Source organism: Triplophysa rosa, linkage group LG15, assembly GCF_024868665.1.
Source record: "Triplophysa rosa linkage group LG15, Trosa_1v2, whole genome shotgun sequence".
Taxonomy (NCBI): Eukaryota; Metazoa; Chordata; class Actinopteri; order Cypriniformes; family Nemacheilidae; genus Triplophysa; species Triplophysa rosa.
This window is the reverse complement of record NC_079904.1, coordinates 4,711,341-4,737,305: the sequence shown is the minus strand read 5'-3', so window position 1 is coordinate 4,737,305 and position 25,965 is coordinate 4,711,341. Positions and strand designations below refer to the sequence as shown.

At 39.0% G+C, this 25,965-nt stretch overlaps 1 protein-coding gene across 2 annotated transcripts in view; it reads right to left on the bottom strand.

The window, feature by feature from the left end:
- The window catches only part of nkain2 (sodium/potassium transporting ATPase interacting 2), a 127,962-nt gene that overhangs the window by 28,854 nt on the left and 73,143 nt on the right, over nt 1-25,965 (bottom strand). For both annotated transcript variants that reach the window (XM_057353187.1, XM_057353186.1), the window contains exon 4: nt 6,641-6,841. In XM_057353187.1, coding sequence (XP_057209170.1) covers nt 6,641-6,841 — 201 coding nt within the window. The remainder of the gene's footprint in view (nt 1-6,640; nt 6,842-25,965) is intronic.

Genomic DNA, 25,965 nt, shown 5'->3' with positions numbered 1-25,965 from the left:
CGGATTTCTCTGAGGCTGAATCTGAAATGGCATACTCAATGAGTAGGTACTTAATTTCAGTAAGCACGTACTTAACGAGGGCTAAATGGGTACTGTTTTGCCTGATTGGGTGTAGTAAGAATGCGATCGGCCTTGATTGCCTGATCATGTGACGTAATTCTTAATTGTGACTTCTTTTTTTTTTAACGGCGAGTGGCAACATACATTTGAGGTGCATATCCGCCACCTAATGTAGGTGTGGGCCAGAGATTAGCCATGTGATTTACTGACAAGCGCATCAATTTAAGTTATGAGAGACAGGTTGCATTAATAACCTTACCTACTATGGGTTTAGTACAAGTAAACAAAACATTTCTTCAAGTAAAGCACATTCAGAGCTTTTTATTTTCATGTATTTTCATTTTTATCTTTTAGGGCTATATGCTTTTGATTAAAGTAAAAAAGGAAAAGGAATACAGCAGCTTTGTGATTTTGCGATGCGTTTTCTCAGTCAAATTTCGGCAATAACAGGCCCATTCACACTTCCCACTGTGAAGAATTCGTATTTAAATTCTATGAATTAAAACTATGCACAATATAAAGCACGGTCAATTTAATAACAAAGCAAGGTCAATGTTAATGTTACATTAGCTTTACAATAATTAACCACATGTTTAATTGTACATGAAAGTCGGCTGAGACTGTTTTGCGGGCTGTGCATGGTATTCTGTCCCGTGGGCTCATGGGATATAGAAGCATCTCAAGTATCCGTCGCTCAGTGGTTCAGAATCTGGGCGTAAACAGTAAGGCATCCGGGAATTTCTCGCCTACTCTTTTATGAATACTGCAATTCGGACATACTACTCTGTTCAAGTACTGTTTTCTCCTACCACATAGTCGTTAAGTAGGCGTATTCGGTCGCAACATTAGTATACGCATGTCCAAATCTCGCAGGAAATAGTCCACCACCCTGGTATTTCTCGCCTACTCTTTTATGAATACTGACGATTCGGACATACTATTCGTTCGCCTACTGCTTTTTGCCTACTATATAGTAAGGAAGTATGCCATTTCGGATGCAGCCTCAGTTTTGTTTATGTGTCTGACAATGTAATAGTAAAAGTCTCAAACGGAAGTAACAACAAAATAACGCATATACTGTATGTCCGTTCTTGAGGAAACATGCATTGATGTATAAACTGCAGACATGAGAAACATACAACTTGTGACCGATTTCCTGCAGCAATTTTAATTACTAGACAGATGGTGACATCACTGCACGCAAACTTGATTTTAATACATAAAAACATTTTTTAAATTTAATAAAAAAGAAAACGTGAAAATCATGACACACCCACATAAAAACACAGTAGTGTTCTATAATATTGACTATATTAAATCTATGTTCAATTGTAGTACACGTGCTAGTAAAATTATAAAAAAATACTGCTAAACTGTTATAAATTTAAAGAAAAAACGAAATGTACTGGTAACTTGCTGTTTTATATTAACATAGCCCTATTTTTATGGATTTTTTCCTGTAAGGTTAAAGAAAACTAGGAATTCTACTATAGTTAATGAGCAAATACTATAGTATGCTTGAGTATTTTTTTCATGTGGGCAAATTTATTACTGTTGTATTGTAAAAAATTAAAAACGATGAAAAGAGGGAATCTGGGAAAAAATAGAACTAATATATGTGCCATTTCACAAAACTTTAAAGATGCAATAATGTCTGCCATGAGAATCTGACAAACTACCAAAATGAGAATCTGAAGCAATAACCAGGACTCTTAAGTTTCTCTTAACTTGGAAGGTTCGAGAAACAGTCCAAATTGTAAAGCACTGTAGGGACACCACAAACAAAATGCTAGCAATAAACTTCAGCTCCTGATATTGTTTTACACCCCCTGAGTGTAAGAGTGGAGTGAGAGGAAAAGGTTGAGCGGCCGGTGGTGAGACTCCGTTCAGCAGTCTGTTGACACATACATATGTCTTGTCCCTCTCAAAGCTTCAGAGAGAGCTTAATTCAATCATTTCCATATTGATTCTGGCGCCGTGTGTTCTCCTGACACCGGCCTACTGTAACAGTTCCTGCGTTCAGAAGACTAAGCATTATTGAACATGCAATAACTTCAACAGTTTCCTACATACTATCTGACAGCCCCTAACAATATTTCTTACACCGTATATGAAACTGTCCTTTGTTACTTTTCAGCATGCACCAGAAACACTTCCCACAGGATTGAGAAACTAAGATAACTTTAATACCTGCTTCTCCAAGACAGCACTGTGATTAAATGGTGAGAGTATCAAGATTTTTCTAATTCTGGGATTTTCTTCCTGAGAAAAATACTCAAGTAATCTCACCTGTGGCTCCTCTAGAGGTTTTGCAGAACTGGCTCCACTTTACCCAAAATTTCCCACTAAATTCTTCCAAGGACAAATTATATACAGCAGTTATGTTCAAAAGTTAACATACACCTTGCAGAATCTGGAAAATGTAAGAAAAATTAAGGTTTGTTTTTAATTTGGTACTGCCCTGAACCAAGTATTTTACAACAGATGTTCACAACAGTCGACACAGAATGATAACTAAACTTATAAAAATTACCCAGTTCAAAAGTTTACACACACACGTGATTCTTAATACAGTACAATGTTACCGAAACAATCAATGACAGTTTTCATGTTTTGTAATAGTTGTTGAAGATTTTCTTGTTTGATCTGAGCCAATAAATCCTCCTGATCCTCCACAATCTTTGATTTTCAGCAGCATCTGCATATTTGACTCTTGCTCACCAGTGACTGTCTAAACTGAGAACAATCAAGAGACTCATACACAACTATTACAAAAGATACAAACATTTCCTGATGCTCAAGAAGGCAACACAATACATTTAAAAGTCAGGTGACCAGTTTAAATTGATAATATTTTGTTTAAATAAGTTATTTTGTCATTTAGCAATGCTTTAAAAAAAGACAAATATACAGTATATACATGCTTTCTAGAAGAAATTAATAATAATATATAAACAATAAATAATACATAAATAATAATTTATAATAAAAGAATACTTTTTTTGCCCACTACTGTCTATACAATTATAAAAACATACAGTATAAGAAGTAGGGATGTAACGATTCACTCAGCTCACGATGCGATGCGATTCACGATTCTGATCTTACGATGCGATTTATTCACGATTTACTCACGATTTATTTTAAAAAAATGAGTTGAAACAAATTAGAAATGAACAACTTCCCTTGCATTATTTCTTAAATGTGTCACGTTTCTTTGCATAATAAAATAATGTTTTATTTCAAATAACAAAAGTAAACTGCGATTTTATAACAAATTAATAATAGAAAAAGTCTCTTTAATATAAACGAACTAATACCGTCTGTGCTTTTCTTGGATTTTTGCATTTAAGAAATATCAGCATCCACGATTAGGTTTGCAGTGAAAATAGCGGCCCCTGCTGTTCAAAGAATGTATTGCGATTCAGTTCAAGCCTCAACCGAATTGAATCGTCACTCATTATAACCGATTTTCAACCGGCTCACGGTGAATCGTTACATCCCTAATAAGAAGTCAACAGATGACTCATTTATGTCTGTTTTTCCTCCGTCTGAGATGTCTATATTAGACAAACCCAATTTAGAAGTCCATTAAGTCTCAAGAGCTGTGAAAGAACAATCTCTCCGCAGAAAAACGGGTGGAATGTAACGCTGATACAATCATCATAAATCTAAATGAGCCTAATATGCACCATATGGCATTTACACAAATAAGACGTCTATTCAGAAGAGCAAGAAGTTGAGTCTGGAAAGGTATCTCCTCATGGTAACTCCTGCGCCGTAACCAATTGTAAAAAGCAAACAAACAGAAAGCGGAATCTCTCATGTTTACAGGCTGCGAGTAAAACTCCCCCGGGAAGCAGGTGTGCATCAATATTACAATATACACAGCACGGCGCTCGAATCTGTTTCATCAACACATGCTTAATTACATGAAATCATTCTAAAAACCCCTCAGCAGCTTTGCTATTCTCTCATATTCCGGGCAGACTGATGGGTTTTAGTCCTGTAATTACGAGAACGACTGAGAAACTAAATCTACTAGGTTTTCTTTATGTCTGTCTATACGGTCATAATGCTCTGCCCCACAGCCCACAGCTTCCTCCGGTGGCAGTTTCCACTCTCATTTCTGGAGAGGAGGCCCCACAAAGCCACTAAAAGCTCCCACCCGACCCTACTTCTTAACAGAGAACCGGCTACCTTTCTTTTCACTTTTCACTACATAATATCTCTGCAGCAATGTCGGTCGTAACAGTGGAAGGTCTATAAATAGCAAGGCGAATGGAGCGGATACCTGCCTGCGCTGTTACAGCTTTTCATGTGACTCTGGTGGTCACATTAAAGTCACTGACCCACAGACATTACAGCTGATGTGTGCCAGTATACCATAGTTGCACAGAAGTGCTCTCAAATACGTACACGAAGAGCAGATGGCGGCTTGGTCTTAACACTACTTATATTGCAAAAAGCATGTCGTCAGAAACCTATCAATAACAAATGTTTGTTTCGATTTGAATTCATTCAAGCGTTTGTGTGGTTAAAGGGATGCAAAAATCAATTCTGTCATGAATGACTCAAACTCAAGTTCCAAACCTGTATACATTTTTTTTTAACACAAAGAAAGATATTTAGAAGAATGTTAGCAACCAACTTTCTTTGTGTACAATCAAACAAAGGTTTGGAACAACTTTAGGAGGACTAATTGATGACAGATTTTTTTTGGGTGGACTACCTCTTTAAAGCTGCAATCCATAACAAAATCAGTTTTTTTTTAAGCTTTTAATAATGCTTCATAAGCTGTCAGATATGATTTCGAGGGGAATTTGACTTGACCCATGTAAAGATGAGTATGCAAGTATTTTTTGAAAAATATTTATTATTATTATCATTCAAGTAAAATAATCATTAAATAAAAGTAATGTTAAAATGACTAATACTATAATAATAATAATATTGTTTCAATAATTTAAAAAATATATTTTTTGAAAAATATTTATAATATTTATACTATGTTATTATTTTCTTATTATTATTATTATTTATATTAAATTCTATTAAAATATATTATAATTGTTTTCCCAACATCATAATTTTACAGTTAGGTTAAAATATACATGAAAATAGCGTATGCCGTGTATTGATTCTAACCCCGCTACTTTGGTTTGTCAACAAATATGCTAAATCATTTTGAGTAACAAGATTTTGATTAAAGGCGGGGTGTCCGATTTCTCTTAGCCGTTGTTGATGTTCAAATCACCAAAACAGACACACCCCCATCTGTCACTTTCGTCGGCTAATGTCCGTCCTGTGCACCTTACTGCTGATTGGCTACAAGGTTGTTTTGGTACTCGGCCCGACTCAGTTGTCTACCGCGTAATTCGGAAATCGGTTACCCCATTTTCAAAGTTGCTGTAAGCAAACAACACGAATGTTACAAAAATCATGTTCAATAAAAACACTGATATTCACAAAGTAAATAGGGGCAGATTTTGATTTGATTTTATCCTTAAAAAGCCATAAATGAGATTTCTCTGTATTAAAATTTAATTCTTGTACAGGCTTGTAATCAGAGATTCGGCGCTTCCAAGTTAGAGAGGCTTCACGTCACTATTGAATTAGATACGCTGATTGCAACGGGAGGGGGAGGGGGGTTGGACGGCATGTGGTGGTGGTGTGGGGAGATAGTAGCAGGTGTTGCAGGTAATGGAAGAGATAAAGAATAAAGAGGAAGGGAGCATCCTAAGGGCCCATTAACAAGCCTCATTCAAGCCATATCAGTACTGGAGCCCAGCCAAACGGCTCAATGCTTCTCATGTTTTCAAGCATTTCCTGTAGCATTTTCTCGTTGTTTACCTTTTACACATTTGGTGTAATCAACTGCTTACATTTTGGAGTAGACAAAAACAAATACGTCGCAGTGCCCGTCGCCCAAAATTGCTGAAGCTATTGAGTTTTCCCTCATTGACTCTATATTGCCTTCTGAAAAGCTTCTGGTGGCATTGTTTGCAGAATAAATGTATTTCCGCTTGCTTAAAAAGGGGAATTCTAGCTTTATTGTCGACTGCCTCATAAAAGCCGTAATATAATGGACAGTCAGCCTGTTGCGAAATAAACCCTGGTGGGATGATCAGGTGTTGTATCACCCTGAAGGGGTTCATTCTGTGATAATAAACAGCTGACATTATACAACTTTTTACGTGGCGGCTCACCAAATAAACTGCTGTGAAATATTGACTTACTTGTAAAGATATTTTTATTATGTAAACAGGAAGTGACCCTAAAGTGATAATGCTAATTCACACCGCCTAATCGCAAATGCCAACAAACACAAAGAATGTTAGAATGTTAGTGAAATGTGAACCAGTCTGTACGAGAGCGATAACTTCCACAACGACAGTTAACTGTGTAATTCAGAGGTCATTACATAAAAATATTGGTCTGCAGAAAGCAGCGACTAATGCAGACCAAACAGAATCAACTGTACAATAAAGAAAACTGATGCCGCTGAAAATCCTGCAAATAAAACATTGAAATCCAAGGGTACACAAGCCAGCACTATAAGGTATTATATAGTACTCACAGCCAGGATAATCTGTAAGGAGCTCTGAGCCACCTCCACATACTGGTATTCTAGCAGACAGCCGGCGATGCTGATGTAGCGATGGTCCTCCGGGGCCCAAGAAGGAGGAGGGGTCACAGGGGTCACCCTGCACCCTGGGCCGTTCTCCATCCACCAGGAGCGATGCATGGAGATGTTAAAGGTCATAATCAGGTCTGTGTCCTGCGGGAGAAGAATCAGACGGAGAGAAACTTTATTAAACATCACCTGTGGAAGTAACATTTATGGATTGTGAATAATCAAGTTTTTCATTTTTCATGCTTCACGTGTTTTGGTTGTCACACTCAATGCCAGACTGCAGTTCTTCCCAAGTAAAAAGATACAAGATACAAATAACAATCATTTGATATTGGGTTTTTATAAAGAATGTATCATTGTGCAAGTGTTGGCTTTAAAAAATAATAAGCTGCTTTTCTTGTACAGTAACTCCAATTATGTTTGCAAGCTTATGAAATGTAACAACGTAGGTCAAATAACAAGCATGCACTCCAGAATATTTTATTCAAGCTAAACCCAGTCCACCCTCATTGAAAGTTAAGAGAGCAAGAAAACTCTCCAAATGAGATGTATCAACTTCTAACCTCGAGAAATGTCTGAATCCTTCAATTAGTTCATTATAAAATAATGATGTTTTGTGGTTTTTGATCTTTGTAACACTTGCACCCATTGTTTAAGAGGTCAGGCTTTGCGTTACGTGGGAAACAGAATCTCTCGCTCGCGTTTCATTGTTTCATTAATCAGTAAAATGATTTAAGTGGCCTCTTATGCTGTTCTGAGATGTCGAAAGGGTCTCATCGAACACAAACACGTTGAAATGTGCTGTGACATTAAGACACCAAAATCTGGTGGCAGAAATCACATTTCTCAAATCACAAATTTTGTGTGGCATTTCAGTCTTAATGATCCACACGCTGGCGTGTGAAGTGTTCACGGCACCCTGGGTCATTTGACTGAATGCCAGTTACACAAGCCGGGGATTATTCACCAGCTTTGAGACGGGAGAGCTTGCAATGAGAACATATTTAAGCAAATTCCATCAGTCTTAAAAAAACATGCAAAGCTTTAAAACAGCTCACACCTACGATACAAATCCATGACATTGCATTCGGTGCATGTGCAAAATGTCGAAGCTTGCCACTGGACCAAAAGAACATTTCATTGCCCTTTTAGTGCAGTTTCATAGCTCAAGACAAAAGTATTGATGGTCAACTTAGTCTGTTTCGCAAAGAATTGTTCAAGAGAAATAAAACGAGAAACAATTGAGACAACTGTTAAAGGGATAATTCATCCAAAAATGAAAATTCTGTCATCATTTACTCACCCTTCCAAACCTGTATGAATTTCTTTGTTCTGCTAAACACAAAGGAAGATATTTTGAAAGTCGTCAGTAACCAAACAAATCTCATCCCCTATTGATTCCCATAGTATTTATTTTCCCTACTATGGCAGTAAATGGGGGATCTTCCAAATATTTATACAGGTTTGGAATGAATGATGACAGAATTTTCATTTTTGGGTGAAGTATCCCTTTAAAATACATTCAAAGTGTACAATGAATGTTGATTGTATAGGTAAAATAATCTGATTTGGGTAAATCTAATGAGAAATGTTTGAATTTATATTGAAATCTTCAATAATATTCACTTTAATGCATACTTGGCAAATCTGAGCTCTTCTATGTCTCATTTCTGACTCTGAAATGAGACATTACTGATATTTGTCTTTTTCTCAAAAAATAAATAAATAAATCTCTGAAACACAGGACACATAAGCGAAAGTTTCCCTCTCCAGTTTCCCTCTTTCATGTCTCATGATTTTTCTTTCTTATGGTGAACTATTCATGATTCACCCAAAACTTCTTTTTTTGTTTAGCCTCCACTTTGTTTTGAGAGAGTCATCTGGGGGACTGAGTCAGAGTCCCCATTATGTTTCTCGAAGGCCACTGGAGGATCAATCACTCGCCAGCCTCCACAAATGGCTCTACTGTTTACCCAGCCAGTGTGGGTGACGTGATAAAACACTTTTAATCCATTTCAAAGAGCACACCAATGGCAGACGTTTTGCCCAGCCTCAGACTGCACTGTCCATCTCAGCGTGAGCGACACAACTGTAGGTCTCTGAAAAATTCTCCCCAGCTGCTGAATAGCTCTTGGAGTTTCTCAATAAACCTCTCTTTTAGAGGAGTCTGGCTCTTTAGAGAAGTCTAGCACATCTCATTCGGCAGAATACAAACTGGAGCTTTCTTATTAAAACATATACAAGAAGCTGAATAGTTGAATTGATTTCCACGAATCATTGAAACTTGTATAAATGCAAAGAGCAAGCATTGGTTGTTCACAGAAAAACATGTATTGAATGACAGCACATTACATCATATCATGAGTCATGGCTTTAATTAAATTTTAAAATGATTTTTTCATGGACCCAGGCAAAGTACAGTAACCTGTTTACAACATCTTTGACCCCTGTTAGAACAAATGAATTGCTATACTGTCAAGGTTCTGCCTCATCTTGCCTTGCTTTTCTTGATCTTGTGGCAGAGCCATGGCAGAACCTCTTGTTTCATGTGGAGAGAGGCATTTTGACCCTTCTGGCCTTCTATATGCTCTCTCCAGGTCTAGTCATTGTTCCTGCCCTCTTGTTTCCTCGTTAGTGATAATTATTAGTTCATGCCCCGCACCTGTCCCCTCTTGATTAAACTCCCTATATATTGACATCGTGTCTCTTGTCTTGTGATGGTTCATTGTACTGTTGTGTTTGTGTCATCTGTGGTGAGTTCCTGTGTTTTGTGTAGTCTAGTTTATTGTAGTTATGTCAAGTGTTATTATTAGTCTAGTTAGTCCTTGTTCCCGTTGCCATGTTTTGTTATGTTAACCCCCCGAGGGTGTTTGTTTTGCATTTATATTTTATTAAATGTCTTGTTAACTTTTTACCCGCTGTCTGCACTTGGGTCCTCTGTCCATGTCTCACCCCGTGTCATGACAGAATGAACCAGCCATTATTTGTACCCAGCAGACAGAGGGATCGCAGCAGGAGGGGTCGATGCCGCCGGACTCCCTTCCAGGGTTGAAGCCACCGGACTCCCTTCCAGAGTCGGGGCCGCTGGGCTCCCTTCCAGGGTTGAGGTCGTCGGGTTCCCCTCCAGGGTCGAGACCGCCGGTGTCCTGTTCCCGCCACAGATCCCTGCCGGCATCCCAACCGGTACCCGGGCCTGTCCAGTTGACGGCCCATCCTATGTGTTGTTTCTGTCCCGCCGGCGATCCAGCCGGTGTCCTAGTTGCTGCCCAGCTGCCAGAAAGTGCTGCCCAGCCGTTGGAGAATGCTGCCCAGCTGCCAGAGAGCGCTGCCCAGCCACTGACATCCTGTCTTGTCTTGTCGATGCCCAGCCCTGCTTAGCCGGTTGCCCAGCCGGCATCCTGTCCGTGTCAGCCGGCCATTCCAGTCCGTGTGTCAGCCGGCCATTCCAGTCCGTGTGTCAGCCGGCCATTCCAGTCCGTGTGTCAGACGGCCATTCCAGTCCGTGTGTCAGCCGGCCATTCCAGTCCGTGTGTCAGCCGGCCATTCCAGTCGGTGTCCTTGTAGACTTTTTTGGACTTCCTTGTTCCCCTGTTTTGCCTTGTCTGGTTTGTGCCTTAGGGAGCGTCAAGATGCCGCTCCTTAAGGAGGGGCTTCTGTCATGTTTCTGCCTCATCTTGTCTTGCTTTTCTTGATCTTGTGGCAGAGCCATGGCAGAACCTCTTGTTTCATGTGGAGAGAGGCATTTTTGACACTTCTGGCCTTCTATATGCTCTCTCCAGGTCTCATCATTGTTCCTGCCCTCTTGTTTCCTTGTTAGTGATAATTATTAGTTCATGCCCCGCACCTGTCCCCTCTTGATTTATCTCCCTATATATTGACCTCGTGTCTCTTGTCTTGTGCGGGTTCATTGTACTGTTGTGTTTGCGTCATCTGTGGTGAGTTCCTGTGTTTTGTGTAGTCTAGTTTATTGTAGTTATGTCAAGTGTTATTATTAGACTAGTTAGTCCTTTTTCCCATTGCCATGTTTTGTTATGTTACCCCCCCCGAGGGTGTTTGTTTTGTATTTATATTTTATTAAACGTCTTGTTAACCCCTTACCCGCTGTCTGCGTCTGGGTCCTCTGTCCTTGTCCTCACCACCCACGTTCATGACATATACAACATGAAATAAACAAACATATCAGACTCCATGAATCTGATATCAAACCTAGCTAAGAGAGTCTTCATTGCCTAGTCACACAATTCTGCATTTTCTCTCTCTTTCCATAGGGAAAGACATACACGGGCTAAATAAAGTGTACATGTTCCCTCACTCTTCTGCTTTGTTGCTCTCTCTCTCTAACAGGTTTAATGAACATCAGCCGAGTGGATAAATGCAATCCATCAGCAGTCAAATAGCAGGACTGACTGCTCAACGCATCAGAATTTCAATCTGCGACGCGGCAGGGGTCCCACAGACAAACAATTCTCCATTACTCTCCTTCAGTCCGGGATGGAGTCACGGCAACGGGGGACACGGGCGGCCTGAATGAGGAGCTGACAGCGAGGGGTTGTCAGGACAATGTCTGGAGATGGATGTGACGGCGGTTCAACAAGAATTATGGTGTGATTCTAAAGCATGCTATACTACGAGTGATGGTGGACGGAGCTAATGCCTTGTGAGGCCAATCAAAACAAAAGACACTTTTGGATTTAGGATTCGTGGCCACCATTGACTATCATAGTAGGAAAATTTACAATGGTAGTCAAAAGTGACCCAGAACGGTTTGTATGCCTTTATAAAATATCTTCTGTTGTGTTCAACAGAACACAGAAATTTATAAAGCAATTTTTCCTACTATGGTAGGCAATGGTGGCCAAGACTGTTGGGTTACAAGCATTCTTCCAGATATCTTTCTCTGTGTTTATCAGAACAAAGAAATTTATACAGATTTGGAACAACATGTGGGTTAGAAAATGAAGACAGAATTTTCCTTCAAAAGATTATTTAAATATTATTTCCTTGGTGCACTGACATCATATGCAGGTTGAACATATAAATATGCCAATACATCTTCAGATCTAAAGAAATAATATTTTTTGTTTGTCCACTACTATGCGTGAGCGTATTTCCATAGTCTTGCTGTGCAATGCAATTAAAGTCTGGCATATTGAACATCAATTTATTCAATGAACAAATTAATTTGCAGTAAAATTTGGCCCGCAGAACGTTCCCTATGTTTTTACACAATAAACAAGATAGAACAACATATTCCCATGACTACAACACAGAAGACTTCCCTAGCAACCGCACAGCAATGCCCTGGCAACCACCCACAACACCTTTGCATCATGGTGTCATGATCTGGCAACCCTCACTTTCAGGTTATTGCAAAAGGTCAATAACTCCTCAAAACACTACAATGAGTTTTGTTTTTAAAGTTTTTTTTACAGGTGCCGTTTATTCATGTTTATAAAACCCAGAGGCTGCGTTTGGATAATTCTCCATCATCAGAGATTGTTTGTTTGTCAAAAAGCAATCAGAGGGCATTTGGAGGGGATCAAGATGGGTAGAAGTCAGCCGCAGGATGACTGTCAATCATTTATCCATCAGTAAATGGGTTTCTGCAAGCCAGCTACAGCAATATTTACCCCCAGGCTAGAAGCATGATATCTGGAGTGGGCCAGAACTAAATGGAAGATTAAGACTAGCAAAGAAAATGTTTATTTATTTATTTATTTACAGAGACTAAGCCTATTACAAGAGGCCAAAGTTTTAGAAAGTGAGCATTTTGTGTTCTTTTTCTAGAAACATTGTTTACGCTTAGATGGCGATAAGAGCTACATGTTCCATAATCCAACGTCTTCTAGACATCTCAGGCGCAGCAAGCATCCACAAACGTGTCAGAGAATACACACCACCACAGTTTTACAAATGTCTCGAAAACGCTTCACCTTCCATTACTTCAATTCCCATACCTTCATGCAATGTCTTACCATCTACCAAATGCTTAAATGTAGGAGCCTGTTGTGTTTTCTGTCATAGCTCCAATCAGAAGACATTGAGAAGGACATTTGCTGGGCGTGCAGACCTCACTGTGATGAGTTGCCACAGTAATTACAGGAGCACAGGACCTGAGAGAGGCCCGGAGCATCACACAGTCTTTAATTGCCTGTCTTCAGAAGGGGGTTTGCTCTCGGCAGACTGACACTCTGGGAGGTCAGCAATAAATATCCTAACTGAAATAGAAGCATGGACTCCATGGACACCAACCCAATATTTGTGTTAATGGAGGCTGGCACTCAGGTTACAGGTTAGCATGGAAATATAGCTCAACAGCTTGGAAACAGAAACAGCAAATACTTGTGAAAGTGTCACAGGCATCTGTTGACCAATAAGAACTTCAGCTGCTTTGAAAATGATTCAATATTCGAAGCAAAAAAAATGAAAAATTGAAGGTAATTTGATGATAATTTTAAAATATAGTTAAAAAATGTGAGATAATAATAATAAGTTTAAAGGGATACGACTTTATTTCTTCTGCAGACCAGAAAAGATATTTTGAAAAACATTGGTAACCAAACAACATTGGCCCCCTTTGACTTCCATTTTATGTACGCAAAACCACTGAGACATTTCTCAAAATATCTTCTTTTGTGTTTCACAGAAGAAATAGTCAAAAACTGGTTTAAACGACATGAGGGTGAATAAATAATGACTTTTTTCTTTTGGGGTGAACTATCCCTAAAAGTTTTGAAATCTGCTTTTGAATTTAAAAGATTTTTCATAAAATAAAATAAAATAAACCCTGTGCTGATATTAGTCTACACTGAATATCACCTATCACCTAAACATCTCCCTATGTATACAAGGGCACATCACAGACATCCACTGTGTTCATTTTCCAGAAGCTGCACACCTAAAGAGTTTTGTCTGTCTGTTAACAAGAGAATGAAATTAGGCTGTTTAGCAGAACTGAATGAATTCAGAGTTACAGTCCTAACATATCAGCACGCGCTGTTGTGGTCTTCCTTAAGAAACTGTTGCTAATCGCCAGGCTTCTTTTTCCCAAGTCTTTTCTCGCCCCTCTGAGACGCGAGCCTGTTTGGAATGAAAGCAGATGCATCTGTCACAGACTGAGATGTGACATCTCAAAATGTGCGTTAACAGATGGAGGATTGTTTATATTTATGAATACTGCAGTGCGATGACTACACATTCAGCACTGGAGGGAAGCACGCCCGTGTCGCACGCACAAATGTCAGTAAAGGAACGTGGAGCGTTTGCCGGGGTATAATCGGAATCCTGGCGGAGGAGTTCGAGCCAGAAGGTGCTGCTTGGCTAAAAATGTATAGAATAAATAATGCCATGAAAATTGTGAGTTTAACGTGATAAAGGCAATGTCTGTCTGTCTCTGTATCCATCCATCCATCCACTTGTCTGTCTGTCTCTTTGTCTATCTGTCTGTCTATCTTTCTATTTATGTCCATATCTATATCTATCTATTTATCTACATCTAATTATATCTATCTATCTGTCTGTCTGTCTATTTAATTGTCTATCTGTATATTTATCTGTCTGTCTTTCTGTATCTATCCGTTTGTCTGTCTGTCTATCCATCCATCCATCCATCTCTATTTATCTGTCTGCCTATGTGTGTATATCTCTCTATTCATCTAAGTAATCTGTCCATCTATCTATCTATCTATCTATCTATCTATCTGTCTGTCTGTCTGTCTGTCTGTCTGTCTGTCTGTCTGTCTGTCTGTCTGTATATTTATCTGTCTATCTTTTTGTTTATCTGTCTACCCGTCTGTTTATCTGTCTATCCATCTATCTATCTGTCTGTCTGTATCTATCCGTCTATCCATCCATCTATCCATATCTGTCTGTCTGTCTGTCCGTCCATGCATCTTATTTTTATATGGTTCTGCATTATCACCTTTATACCATCACTGTACTGTGTGTATGTGTACAGTACTATAGAAAAAGACACAAAAAGAAAAACTGTGAAAATGAAGGCGGGGGGTTGGAGGAAGGTTTCAAGTCACTCCTCATCTGTTCCTCAGGCGCTGTATTGATCGGCTCAGCAGGCTGGATATTAGAGAGGTAATTCACTTTTTAGATAGAAAGCGTAGCAGAGCAAGGCCTGCCCCATTTGTTACCTGGGCTGAGGAAATCACTGATACTGCCACACTGTCAGGTGGACCCCTACGGAGCCCAGACGTCTGATGAGGGGGGCTGCGCAGACAGAGACTGCAGCACACCTATCTTCTTTATCTTCTCCTGAAGCTACATGCAAATTGCATCAAACTACACTACTATTATAAGCCGGGAGTTTTTCCGCCGTTACGATTGACGCTGTCAGATTATATGATATGACCCAGTGAAGTTTTGACAGGCTGTGTGACTGACTTTGATGTCAAGATGATGTACATCATAATATACATCTCAGCTACTGTTAGATTCATAGCAAGAGCTATTATTCGCCCATCTTCAAACACACCCAAACTATGATTTTGTTCTATAACAAAAGCAAGATTGCAACGTAGTTTAGTAGACAAAACTGACGTGTTTACATCAATGCAGGGCTTAAAACCTGTGCTGTTTTAAAACAGCAGAAAGTGATCACCATATTGATAACATCATCCATTCCATCATATCAATGCAGTGACATCACAAATAAACCTACGGGGGAAAAATATTCAGAAAACATTATAATCAAACAAATGACTTACAATTTCATTTCCTCACATCACGCCGATTAAAATGATATGAACTCTGTTTTCAATATCCTCTTTTCTTTTGTGCACACAACATAACAATGTTTGCCCATGAAAATGAAAAATAGTTCAAGCATCCTTTTCAATACTGACAATATCAAATTTGAGAACTCTTGTTTTGATATTTGCATCTGATACACGATTGCAAATGTATTTACGGATATTTCCAATTACAAAGTGACAGGTGATGTGCTATAGATGCCAATAAATATAACAATATCTGAATCTCAAGTGAAACGTATACAAGTTTCCAAAGCATCTCATTTCACATGAAAATAGAACAAAATGCATTTCGTTATTACAGTAATAATATCTTACATCAGAACTACATATTTCAAAGCAACATCATCAAACCCTGGCAGGCCTGTTTTAGTGCCACGATGTAATTTCCTCCACAGCGACATAAATGAAAGTCAAAATGAGTTCAATCGGAAGGAAATCACATGTTATTTAGCAAACAATGTGGACGGGACAGAGGCGCCTTGTGTGTGTCACAAGCCCTCTTTATTTAGGCCATTATTGAGAGCGCACTACGGATGATCAAAACAAAGGCAAGGAACCGAGATGAAAGCCAAGTAAATCAAAAGCCACCGAGTCTCCTCCACTCGCACGGAAAATAGGGCGAGTTACAGCAAAACTTCTATCTGCATGTCATTTACACGACCAATAGGACGAGAGTAACAGACAGGATCATGGAATATGATAGAATGAAGAGGAGTGATAGGAAGATTACAGCAGAGAATCTGAGGGCTTCCTCCTCTGGAGGCTGCAGCTACGTTTGGAGGGCGAGAGAACTGCGGAAGGGATGAGGGTTCGAAGGAGACAAGGACAGAGAAGAGGAGAGTTGAACATACGGGTTACCCTGCGAATGCTCCTCATTGGCCGCCTGCCAACAGACAGGAAGTGGATGCTCTGCCCAGCCACTGTCATTACACAGCGTGTGTATAGACTAGACATGGCCATGGAGTCTGTTTGCTGCTGTTTGATGCATATGGCATACCAGAAGCTAGCAGATTTTCTCATATCTGAATTTTCCTAACTCAAACTGAATATACTTCATTGTCCTGCTAATGGAAGGTTTTTTTTTAGCACAACAGCCAGAACCAACACAAAAAATACACATACACAAAGCACTAAAAACTAGTAAAAAAAGAAACACAGCATTATTTAAAGTTACACTTTGTAACTTGTTTTGGTGAAAAATAAAAACAGTGGAAACTGTTTCCTTACACCACAACGGTAAACTTATGATTTTCTTTATTTGAGCTATCGGGAAATTTTGTAGAAAATACGTCATTTTGTTGGTGCCGGTGGTCCTGTGGACAGTGCACGGACATGTTGTGCAGCAACACTTCCGGTGACCGGAGTCCTGGCTTGTGGTCCTTTCATGGCTCTTATACCCCTCTCTCTCTCATCCCATAACTTCCTGTCTCTCTGAAAACTGTCCTATCAAAATAAAAGCTATTGAAGGCCAAACAAATAACTACAAAAATATGTAATCATATGACATATATGACATCATTTGAACTTTAACGTAAAAAAGGTACAGAAAGTAACCTGAAATTACAAGTTTCACACAGACATGACGATAGAGGATTGCAGCCGTAATAAAAATAACATGACAATTGTACTCCGCAACAAACATGACACACATCCTAACAAAATAAGCCTTAAGAAATCTTATTGTAAAGTGTAATTTAGGTAGTTTTTTAAATGGATTCAGTCTACTAAATTGAATTACATAGAGTAGCATAATATCTTGAGAACATGGGGATGATCTCACATACTGTACATTTTTAGGTTTGAGTGCTCTTAGTTTTACACAGGTTTTTTTTAATATACTGAGTCTCTACATATTTCCTTTATTGATATTTTACCAAAAATTATTCACTTTTTCCTACCAGTTATGTTCCCAGTATATTTATCTCTTGGTCACTTCCTGTCTAAATGGGAAGCCAGTTCAAGCTATGAAACACTACAGACATTTAGCGTAAGTCAAACATCTAGTGTAGCTACACGAGACCACACGCGGGCCAAAAATGGCGTATTAAATTCCACACTTCCTTTAACTGGTGTGGCGTTTTTCACTAACAACCCATATGGATACATGAGCTGGGAAAACATTGTCGAGACATCAGAGACATTAACATGCTTCACTAAAGACAAGCAACATATGCAGTTGTTGCAGCAGTGCTCAGGCTTCGCTACCAATGCATAAAGAGGCAAAACAGCTGTTGGGAATGGAAGAGAAATCTATTGAAGTCATAGTCAGTGTGCTGAAGCAATAACAGACAGCTTTGTTGATGTTTCCAAACCAGGTTCTTTCTTTTCGCTATGATGTCAAGCCTCACTTTGGTAATTTGGCCATTTGGTGTGATCAAATGGACCATTATAACAAGTGGAAATATCCGCACAGACATATGGGAGAATCGTTTCAGACATCATGGTAATCTAGCAGACAGCAAATATATAAAAGTACAAAAGAAAGTTTCTGAATGTTGGACCAGGTTGAATGTCCATATTGTGGGCATTCTGTAAACTCCATCCTCACTGACAATAAGGATTAGGCTGGTCCTTCTGGCTCGGCCCATAAATAATCGGTTACTGGCCCTCACTTAAGATTATGAATTGAGAACCGATTCACTCCGATCAATATTACACATATAGGCCGATCCATCAAAGCAACGCTCTCCTTTATACGATATCAGTGGTCAGAATGTCGGGTAAATGAAAAGCATGAGATTTTCGCGTTCCTTCTGCAATGCATTAAAAAGAGCAGGGGATTATAGATTTGTGCTACTGTTCTTTTGACTTTGAACATAATGGCCAACGATATTAATAATGGACTTTAGGGGAGCATTAAAGTCCCTTATGCACAAATGATTAATCATTCTTTTTATTTCATTTTGAAAGCACTCAAAGAAACTTCACATTGAGCTGACGTTTTGTTCTACAAGTTGCACAAGTTCCAGACAGACTGCTTAAAAACCGTAAGAGACTTGCTCACGGAGAAATTTCCTGTAGAGCAGGAAGTGACATCACTAATGGCTCATAGCTCATTTTCATTCCTCTGAAGTTCATTCATCAAGTCCTAAAGTTTAAGGCGAGATTAGATACTTAACTATTAGGCTACCACACACGCAGTGTTTACTGTTTACATTGAAAAATTACAAAGTTTTTGTATGTAATTTGCAATATAATATGACTAAAATAGAATATAATGACATTGCAAACAACATGAATGATTATCAAATCAGAAGGTTTCCATGCATGATTCTTAAAATTATACTGCTGAAAAATGTAGCTAAGAAAAACTGCGTAAAAGGTAAATCACAAACAGTAACTTCTAGGCTCTCTCTAGCTTGCAAAAAGCATAAACCTTCATGAAAAATGTTATAAAAGCCCCCTTAAGCTGTTGTAAGGTTAAGGTTGATATTGCAAAGACCACCTAAAAATCAAACACACAAATAACAAGAAACTCAAACATCACATGGGCGTCTTAGTTTAAAGACATTAGAAACCATTTACTGTACAACCTCTCAAAATAATACATTCAACTCAACACCCAAATATTTGGGGAAATCAGATTTTTCTTCTCATCAGCAATCTTACACCACTTCCCTCTCAATATACACGTGAAACTGAGAAAGCAAGGGGCTTAACAGTGCTCGGCCAAATGGCACACATTGTGCCAAACTTCCACATCAAAGAATGGGCAGGCACGGCTCTATGCTAATGCCCAATGTCCTTTAGGACACAAGAGTCCAACTGCCGCCCCCTACACATTCATTGTTTGGTGGAACGGCAAGGAGCGCGGGACACTGCTGGACACCAGGCAGAGATCTGAACCCAAGGTGGCCATACAGCTACCAGGGGACACCAGAGGGCATATGAAGAAGGTCAAAGGGTCAGTGGAGAGCCGGCATCCGGCTGGCATTTATTTCTCAGCTATTAAGACCCCCATCACTGCAAAGAGCAAACAGAGCGAGCAGGTGGGGCCCTTTAGTTAAACACAAAAGAGAAAATTACATTTTAAATAGAGGGTTTAAGCCATAAAACCAAATCAATTCAAGAAAGAGCTCTTCGTCCTCATAACTCACAAGTTTGTGCATGGTTCGTCCTGAAGCGCAAGCTTAGATGTGGAAAGTGGGTCAAATGGATATAGCTGCTTCTCTGTAGGGGCTCTGCTGGCTTTCTTAAGTTTTTCTCTTGCTTAAGGGTCTCAGGAGACCCAGACGCTATATGACCAGCTTTGGGGCACCACACACATACAGTACACACGTGTGTAAAGAAACGCACACCTAGAGACAGGTGTCTGCAAAATTCAATTTTAATTTTCTTTATTTCTAGGATTTCATTTCCATCTGATTTATCCAAATTCCAAGATACAGAATGACGCGCATAATAATGCAGATACAGTGCCATTGCCGTTATACGTGGTTTAGAAAAGAGATTATACTGTAAACGTACCGTATTACATTAATGTATAAATTGTCCGCTTTACAATTATGTTTCCTACAACAATATTCATACATTTTTAGTGTGGCTTAAAAAGGGACAGAACACCAAAACAATGTCGGCATCATTTTTCACAGCTGTAGCCCTTTGTTTATCTATGAAACACAAAGAGCAAAACATTAAAGACCAAAATCTCAGTCACCATTTACTTTAATTAAACTTTTTACGTGAATTTTTTTCATACAATGAAAAAGAATGGTGACTGAGGTTATACGTTTATAACATTCTGCAGAACAACCTCCTTGCATAGAAAATGTATAGCCAAAGACTTTTTAAGGCCACTGTATATATTATTTTAAAGCAAGCCTATTTTGTTATTTGCCTTAAAGGGATATTTCGCGCAAAAATGATCATTTACTCACCTTCGAGTTGTTCCTAATCTGTATAAATGTATTTGTTCTGATGAAGGCAGAGAAAGATATTTAGAAGAATGCTTGTAACCAGACAGATTTTGCCCCCCATTGACTCCCATAGTAGGAAAAATACAATGGTGGTCAAAAGTGCCCCAGAACTGTTTGCTGTCCTACATTCTTTAAAATGTCTTCTTTTGTGTTCAACAGAACAAAAAAAGATAAAGTAATTTTTCCTACTATGGTAGTCAATGGGGGGGGGGGAAATATCCTTCTTTGTGTTCATCAGAACAAAGAAATGTATATAGATTTGGAACAACTCGAAGGTGAGTAAATGATGACCGAATTTTCATTTTTGGGTTAAGTACCCCTTTAATAACACTTCACATTATCAAACGCACAATTTCACTGTATGTTTTGATTCTCGCTCTTTCTGCTTGTTTGTTTTTCTTGCTAAAATGGATCATTAGCAACGTGAGCTAACCTCTCAATTCACTACCCGCGGGCAAACATTAACTATATATGCAAATCAGGCTGTTTTAATGCAATTACACATGGCAGAAAAGCACAAATAAACAAGGTGAAATGGTACATGTGGGAAGTAGCTTGTTTTACACGTTGTTCCATAGATCAGTTGTCATCTCCTCAAAGCACCAAACAAAGCCTGCAGAGAAACAGAGTAATCTCTCTCCTGCACGCATGGCTAGACTCATCAAAAACCAATAATACCATCGCATCATTAGCCGTGTGTAAGATGCGCAAATCAACACCGAACTGGGGCTCAACTCGCTGGTATTACGTGACTACAGATCTGAAAGCAGCATGGTGAACTTCTCTGAAATTCAGCGGGAGCTCCAGAGACTGAATTAATTCCAGCAGCAAAGGGCATATCTACAGCTACTTAAGGTCAAAGTAATGCCCACCAGACGGAGAACGAAAGGATCTACAGGCACCTGCACGATCGCAGGGATTTTAAATACGAACAGTCGTGTGTGACACAAATGAATCCAGAGCAAAGTACTGAAATGTATCTTGCATGTTTCTTATAATGGAATGTGTAATGTTGCGTAAGACCATTTTGTTACACGCGCTGTTCTAAATCTTGAAAAATACATTATACTTAAACAAAAACATAGACATGGATACAAAGCTACGCATAAACTCGTCATCCTACCATGAAATCGTAATTGCAATATGATGCTAATTTTAGAGACTGAGTAATAAACAATCATGGGAGAACAGACTTTACAAGCATTATTGTATATGTACAATATATCGCTGCTGTCCTCTACATTTTATGATTTCAATTTTTTTTCCCATAAATCATTATTTTTATTCACCCGTTCTATTTTTTGCAAACATCTAACAAAAAAGTATTAAAAAGTGCTTGTCAACGTTGAAAACACTGCTTTTAATCATTTAAAAAAGTACAGTGTTTTCCATTTCCTGCACAACATTTGGACATCCGAGGTTTCGGAAGGACAGTGGCGATATGTAATATATGCACACAAGTGTATTATACACACAAACGCATAAATATACACTACAGAGTGCTGCAACACTAGTTCCCTCAACAAAAAGCTTGTTCCATACGCAAAATGTAAGCTCTTGGATAATCAAAAGTTTACGATACTTGGTTTGACCATCAAGATAATCTTTCGTAATGAACACAAAAGGTCTAAATAAAATCGCCAAAAATAAACAGTTAACCTTAGGCTATAAACAAACTACATCACGTTAGCTCTACATCAACATCACCACCACCACCAAGCTTATAACAATTCTTTCAAACTTTATTAAAAAGTAACCTCATTTCAGGAATTTAAACCAAAACGTCATTCATGAAACCTACTGACATTGGGACGAGGGAACTAAAAGTGGTAAATTGCTAACTTGTTTCGGACTGTATAATAAACACACAATAAACACACATAACAGCATTGCAGTAAACAACACAACAATACATAATAAATCATTTCAGCCCTTTGTATAGTATATTGATTCCATGCATTTGTCATCCTTTTTAAGTAGTTGTTTTAAAACGTAACCAAAGAGACGACAATAATAATGGCATTTATGATGAAAATCAATTTACCCATCATTTGTGGAACATATTGAGTCTTTACACTACTTTGCTTCACACATCTCCCGTATAATACAGATCGTATAATAAGACACTAGATTCTCTGCATCTTGAAAAGTGTGATGTGGAAAATACGTGAAATGCAGATAAAGGCATATTTTACTGTTTTGTAAAAATGTAAAGAACATTTTTGTAAAAATCTAACCTTGATATTTTTTATATTGACTAAGGCCATGTTCAAGATTAAAATCATAGTAAAAATATTGGTTAAAATCAAACTTTGATGCTAAAAATGATGAAGACCTCATCCTGGTTTTCACAGACAGGGTCACGTTTACTTTTTCTTTAAGTCTTATTTTCTCTAGAAGGAAAAAGGTCTGACTAAATTCTGTTTACATCTCCTCATGCCGAATAGTGATGAGACTACAATAGTGACATAAATTACACCAATTACTTAAAATGCTTTTTTCTCCACACTCAGTTATGGATTATGAATTATCATCTTCGGCTTTCATCTCAACCACAGTTTCTCTGTTCTGATTTGCTTGCGTTTTTTCCCCATAATTGACCCCTGGCTGCATTTTAATTTGACTAATGCCACCAATTATCCTCCTGATGTAATGAAATTATTCGTGCCAGAAATAAATAACTCCCAAAATCCCTGACTCAAGCCTGTTATCATAATTTGTTAAACTGTATTAATAAAAATGCACCATAGTCAATTGAGGTAAAAGCTTTTCTGTTCTGTGTTTGGACTGAGGCCCAGTTTATGAGTGGCCTTCAGAAGAGTAAATGAATCAATCGCGGCCGTGAACCGGCGCTCGGGTTCAGCGTCCCGCACACCTCTGGAGGAACACGAGCAATCAAACTACAGCTTTACAAACAACACCAATGTAGAAGTTTGCAGAACATCCAGGTTTGTCTCTTTCTTAACTGCAGTATGCCATTTCTGCAGTGCTAGAAATAGTAAAACAGCAAAAATAACAGAGCGTTTACATGATCTTTTACACTTGCTAGAGGAATTTAATCTTCGAATGACTTAATTATAGTCTCGAACAGCAGAAAATCTAAACATTAAATAAATGACACACTTCAATTTAAACTATGCAGAAATAGTCTATAAACCAGAGGCATTTATTTATAAGGCGTATGCAAAAGTGTTCATTTCTAATGAGGCAGAGAGGATGGAGTGCCAGAGGAAGATGAAAGATTGAGCATACAGAAATCGAAAGAGTGTGAAGGTATCTGTTTGTCCAGGTGGGCTTTAGGTAGGACGGTGGGATTGAGACACAGCTCATTAATTGGGAAATGGGACTCCTGGCGATGAGGCTAAAGACATCTGTTCCCCTGACGGCACATTTGTGGACGACTCCACCACATTGCTTAAGGAAATGTCGTGCTTCACGTGAAGAGAAATAGATCAATGGCACATGATGGAATGCATACGTTTAAAGAAGATGGAAATGTCACATGTGGCTGCTTCAATTCCACGTATTTTGTGTCCCAGGGGTTCATTTTAAATAATATAGATAAGACATTTTTGCCAGCTCTTCGTAATGTATTTTTGCTACATTTAAATAGTGTCTCCGACAAAAGATAAATTATTCTTGGAGTTGTTTGTTAATGTACTAGAAAATGTAAAGAGCACGATTGATATAATGTAAGTTTGCATGTGTCACAAAAATCATGATACAAATGCAAAAGTGTACATATAAAGTACAAGTAAGCATTATTTAACTGTCAGAATTAAAATACATAAAATACAAGCAACCGTACAGTTCTCGGCCACCATTGACAACCATCATAGGAAAAATTGCCTTATAAATTTCTTTGTTGAAGAATGTAGGAAAGCAAACAATTCTGGGGCATTTTTCCTACTATGGTGGGCAAGAAAAGTTCGGTTACAAGCATTCTTACAAATATCTTTCTCTGTGCTCATCAGAACAAAGAAATGTTTACAGATTTGGAATGACAGAATTTGTATTTTGGGGGGAACTGTCACTTTAAGGCGGTCTCCACATGTGCTATTGCAGTTATTCAGCTCTTAAAGAGACAGTTCAACCAAAAAAAATGTATTCACCCTCACGTAGTTCAAAACATGTATCTGACTCTTTTTTTCTGCGGAACACAAAAGAACATGTATCTTAAGAAATCTCTCTGGAGGAAAGTGGTCTTGTGCCAATACAATGGAAGTCAATGGGGGCCAATGTTGTTTGGTTAGCAACGCTCTTTAAAATATGTTCTTTTGTGTCCTGCAGAAGAAAGTAAGTCATACAGGTTTGGAATGACAAGGGGGGGGGGGGGGGTTATCCCTTTAAAGACAACATCTGCTTGCATTAAAAACAACACATTCATCAAGTTTGTACGCATAAATGTGACCTGGCAAATGAAATAGTTGGAACTGGCAGGTTTTGTGTGGCCGCCCTTACGCTCCCCCAAACCCACTTACATCCAAATTGGTTCCTTTTTAGAATAATGGTGAAAAGTCTACACAATCCCACAACTAACACTGCTGACCCACAAATAATTGGGAAATGAGTTAGCTGGGGGCCTGCAGGAGTGTGTGTGTGCGCAAGACAGTTTGTGGTTTGCTTCATTTGGTCGATCTGAACCGCCTGAAGTATTGTGTCTTCCATCCAATCACCTTCTGAGGAGCAGGTGCAAGATGGGAAATGGAGAGCTACCCCCTAACCATATGCCAAACTCGCACACACGGCCCCCCTAAAACAGTCTCTCGGTGATAGGCCAAATGAATCTGACCTAGCAGCCATAAATGAGGGGCTCTGGTGTGCCTGGCATAGCGACTAAAAGCAGCAAGACACCTGGGCCGTGCCGGGTCCCGCAGAGCCGAATTGGACCCCAAGGCGGTGAGGTCAGCACACTTCTATAGGGAAGCAAGGGAGTGTGCCGAGGCCATTTGTGCTGCAGACAAAGTAACAGGGCCGACCGTATCCAACAAGCCCAACCGGCCGGAAATGGCACAAAAGCAGACCATTTGGTTTGCTGCCCGAGTTGCATTGGCGTGCAGTGAGCTGTGCACCTGTTTTAATAGTATCACAGCCTCACACAGCTATAAGATGACCATGAAAATATTACCCAGGACAGCTGCAGGACTGTGTAGGCATGAGTAAACCGTAAAACATTGCAGTTAAATAAACTGTCTATAATGAAAGTTAAGATAATCACATACTACAATGCCGGAAGTTCTTCACCAGCACCCTCGCAAACAAAACTTACATGCAATTGTTCAAAATGGGACATGCGCCTGACATGCTTTTCCAGAATTTAAGACGAAGATAAACGTTTCGCTAACAAATAAAACTGTTCGTCCAGCCCGAACCGCTGGGACAGAGAGCAGGTTTAGGCATAGATCCACAGACCTGAACCTGGACCATCAATCGCGGTGTAACAGTTTCTGCTGCCGCTGCTTTTAATTTCCCCAGTGCCTCCGTGTCTAAACTCCATATAGCTGGAAGGAGTTTCACTTAAAAACGACAAAGGCACTTACTGAGGGAGAAATAATGCCGGACTTTAAGCCTTCGGCTCTAGTGAGAG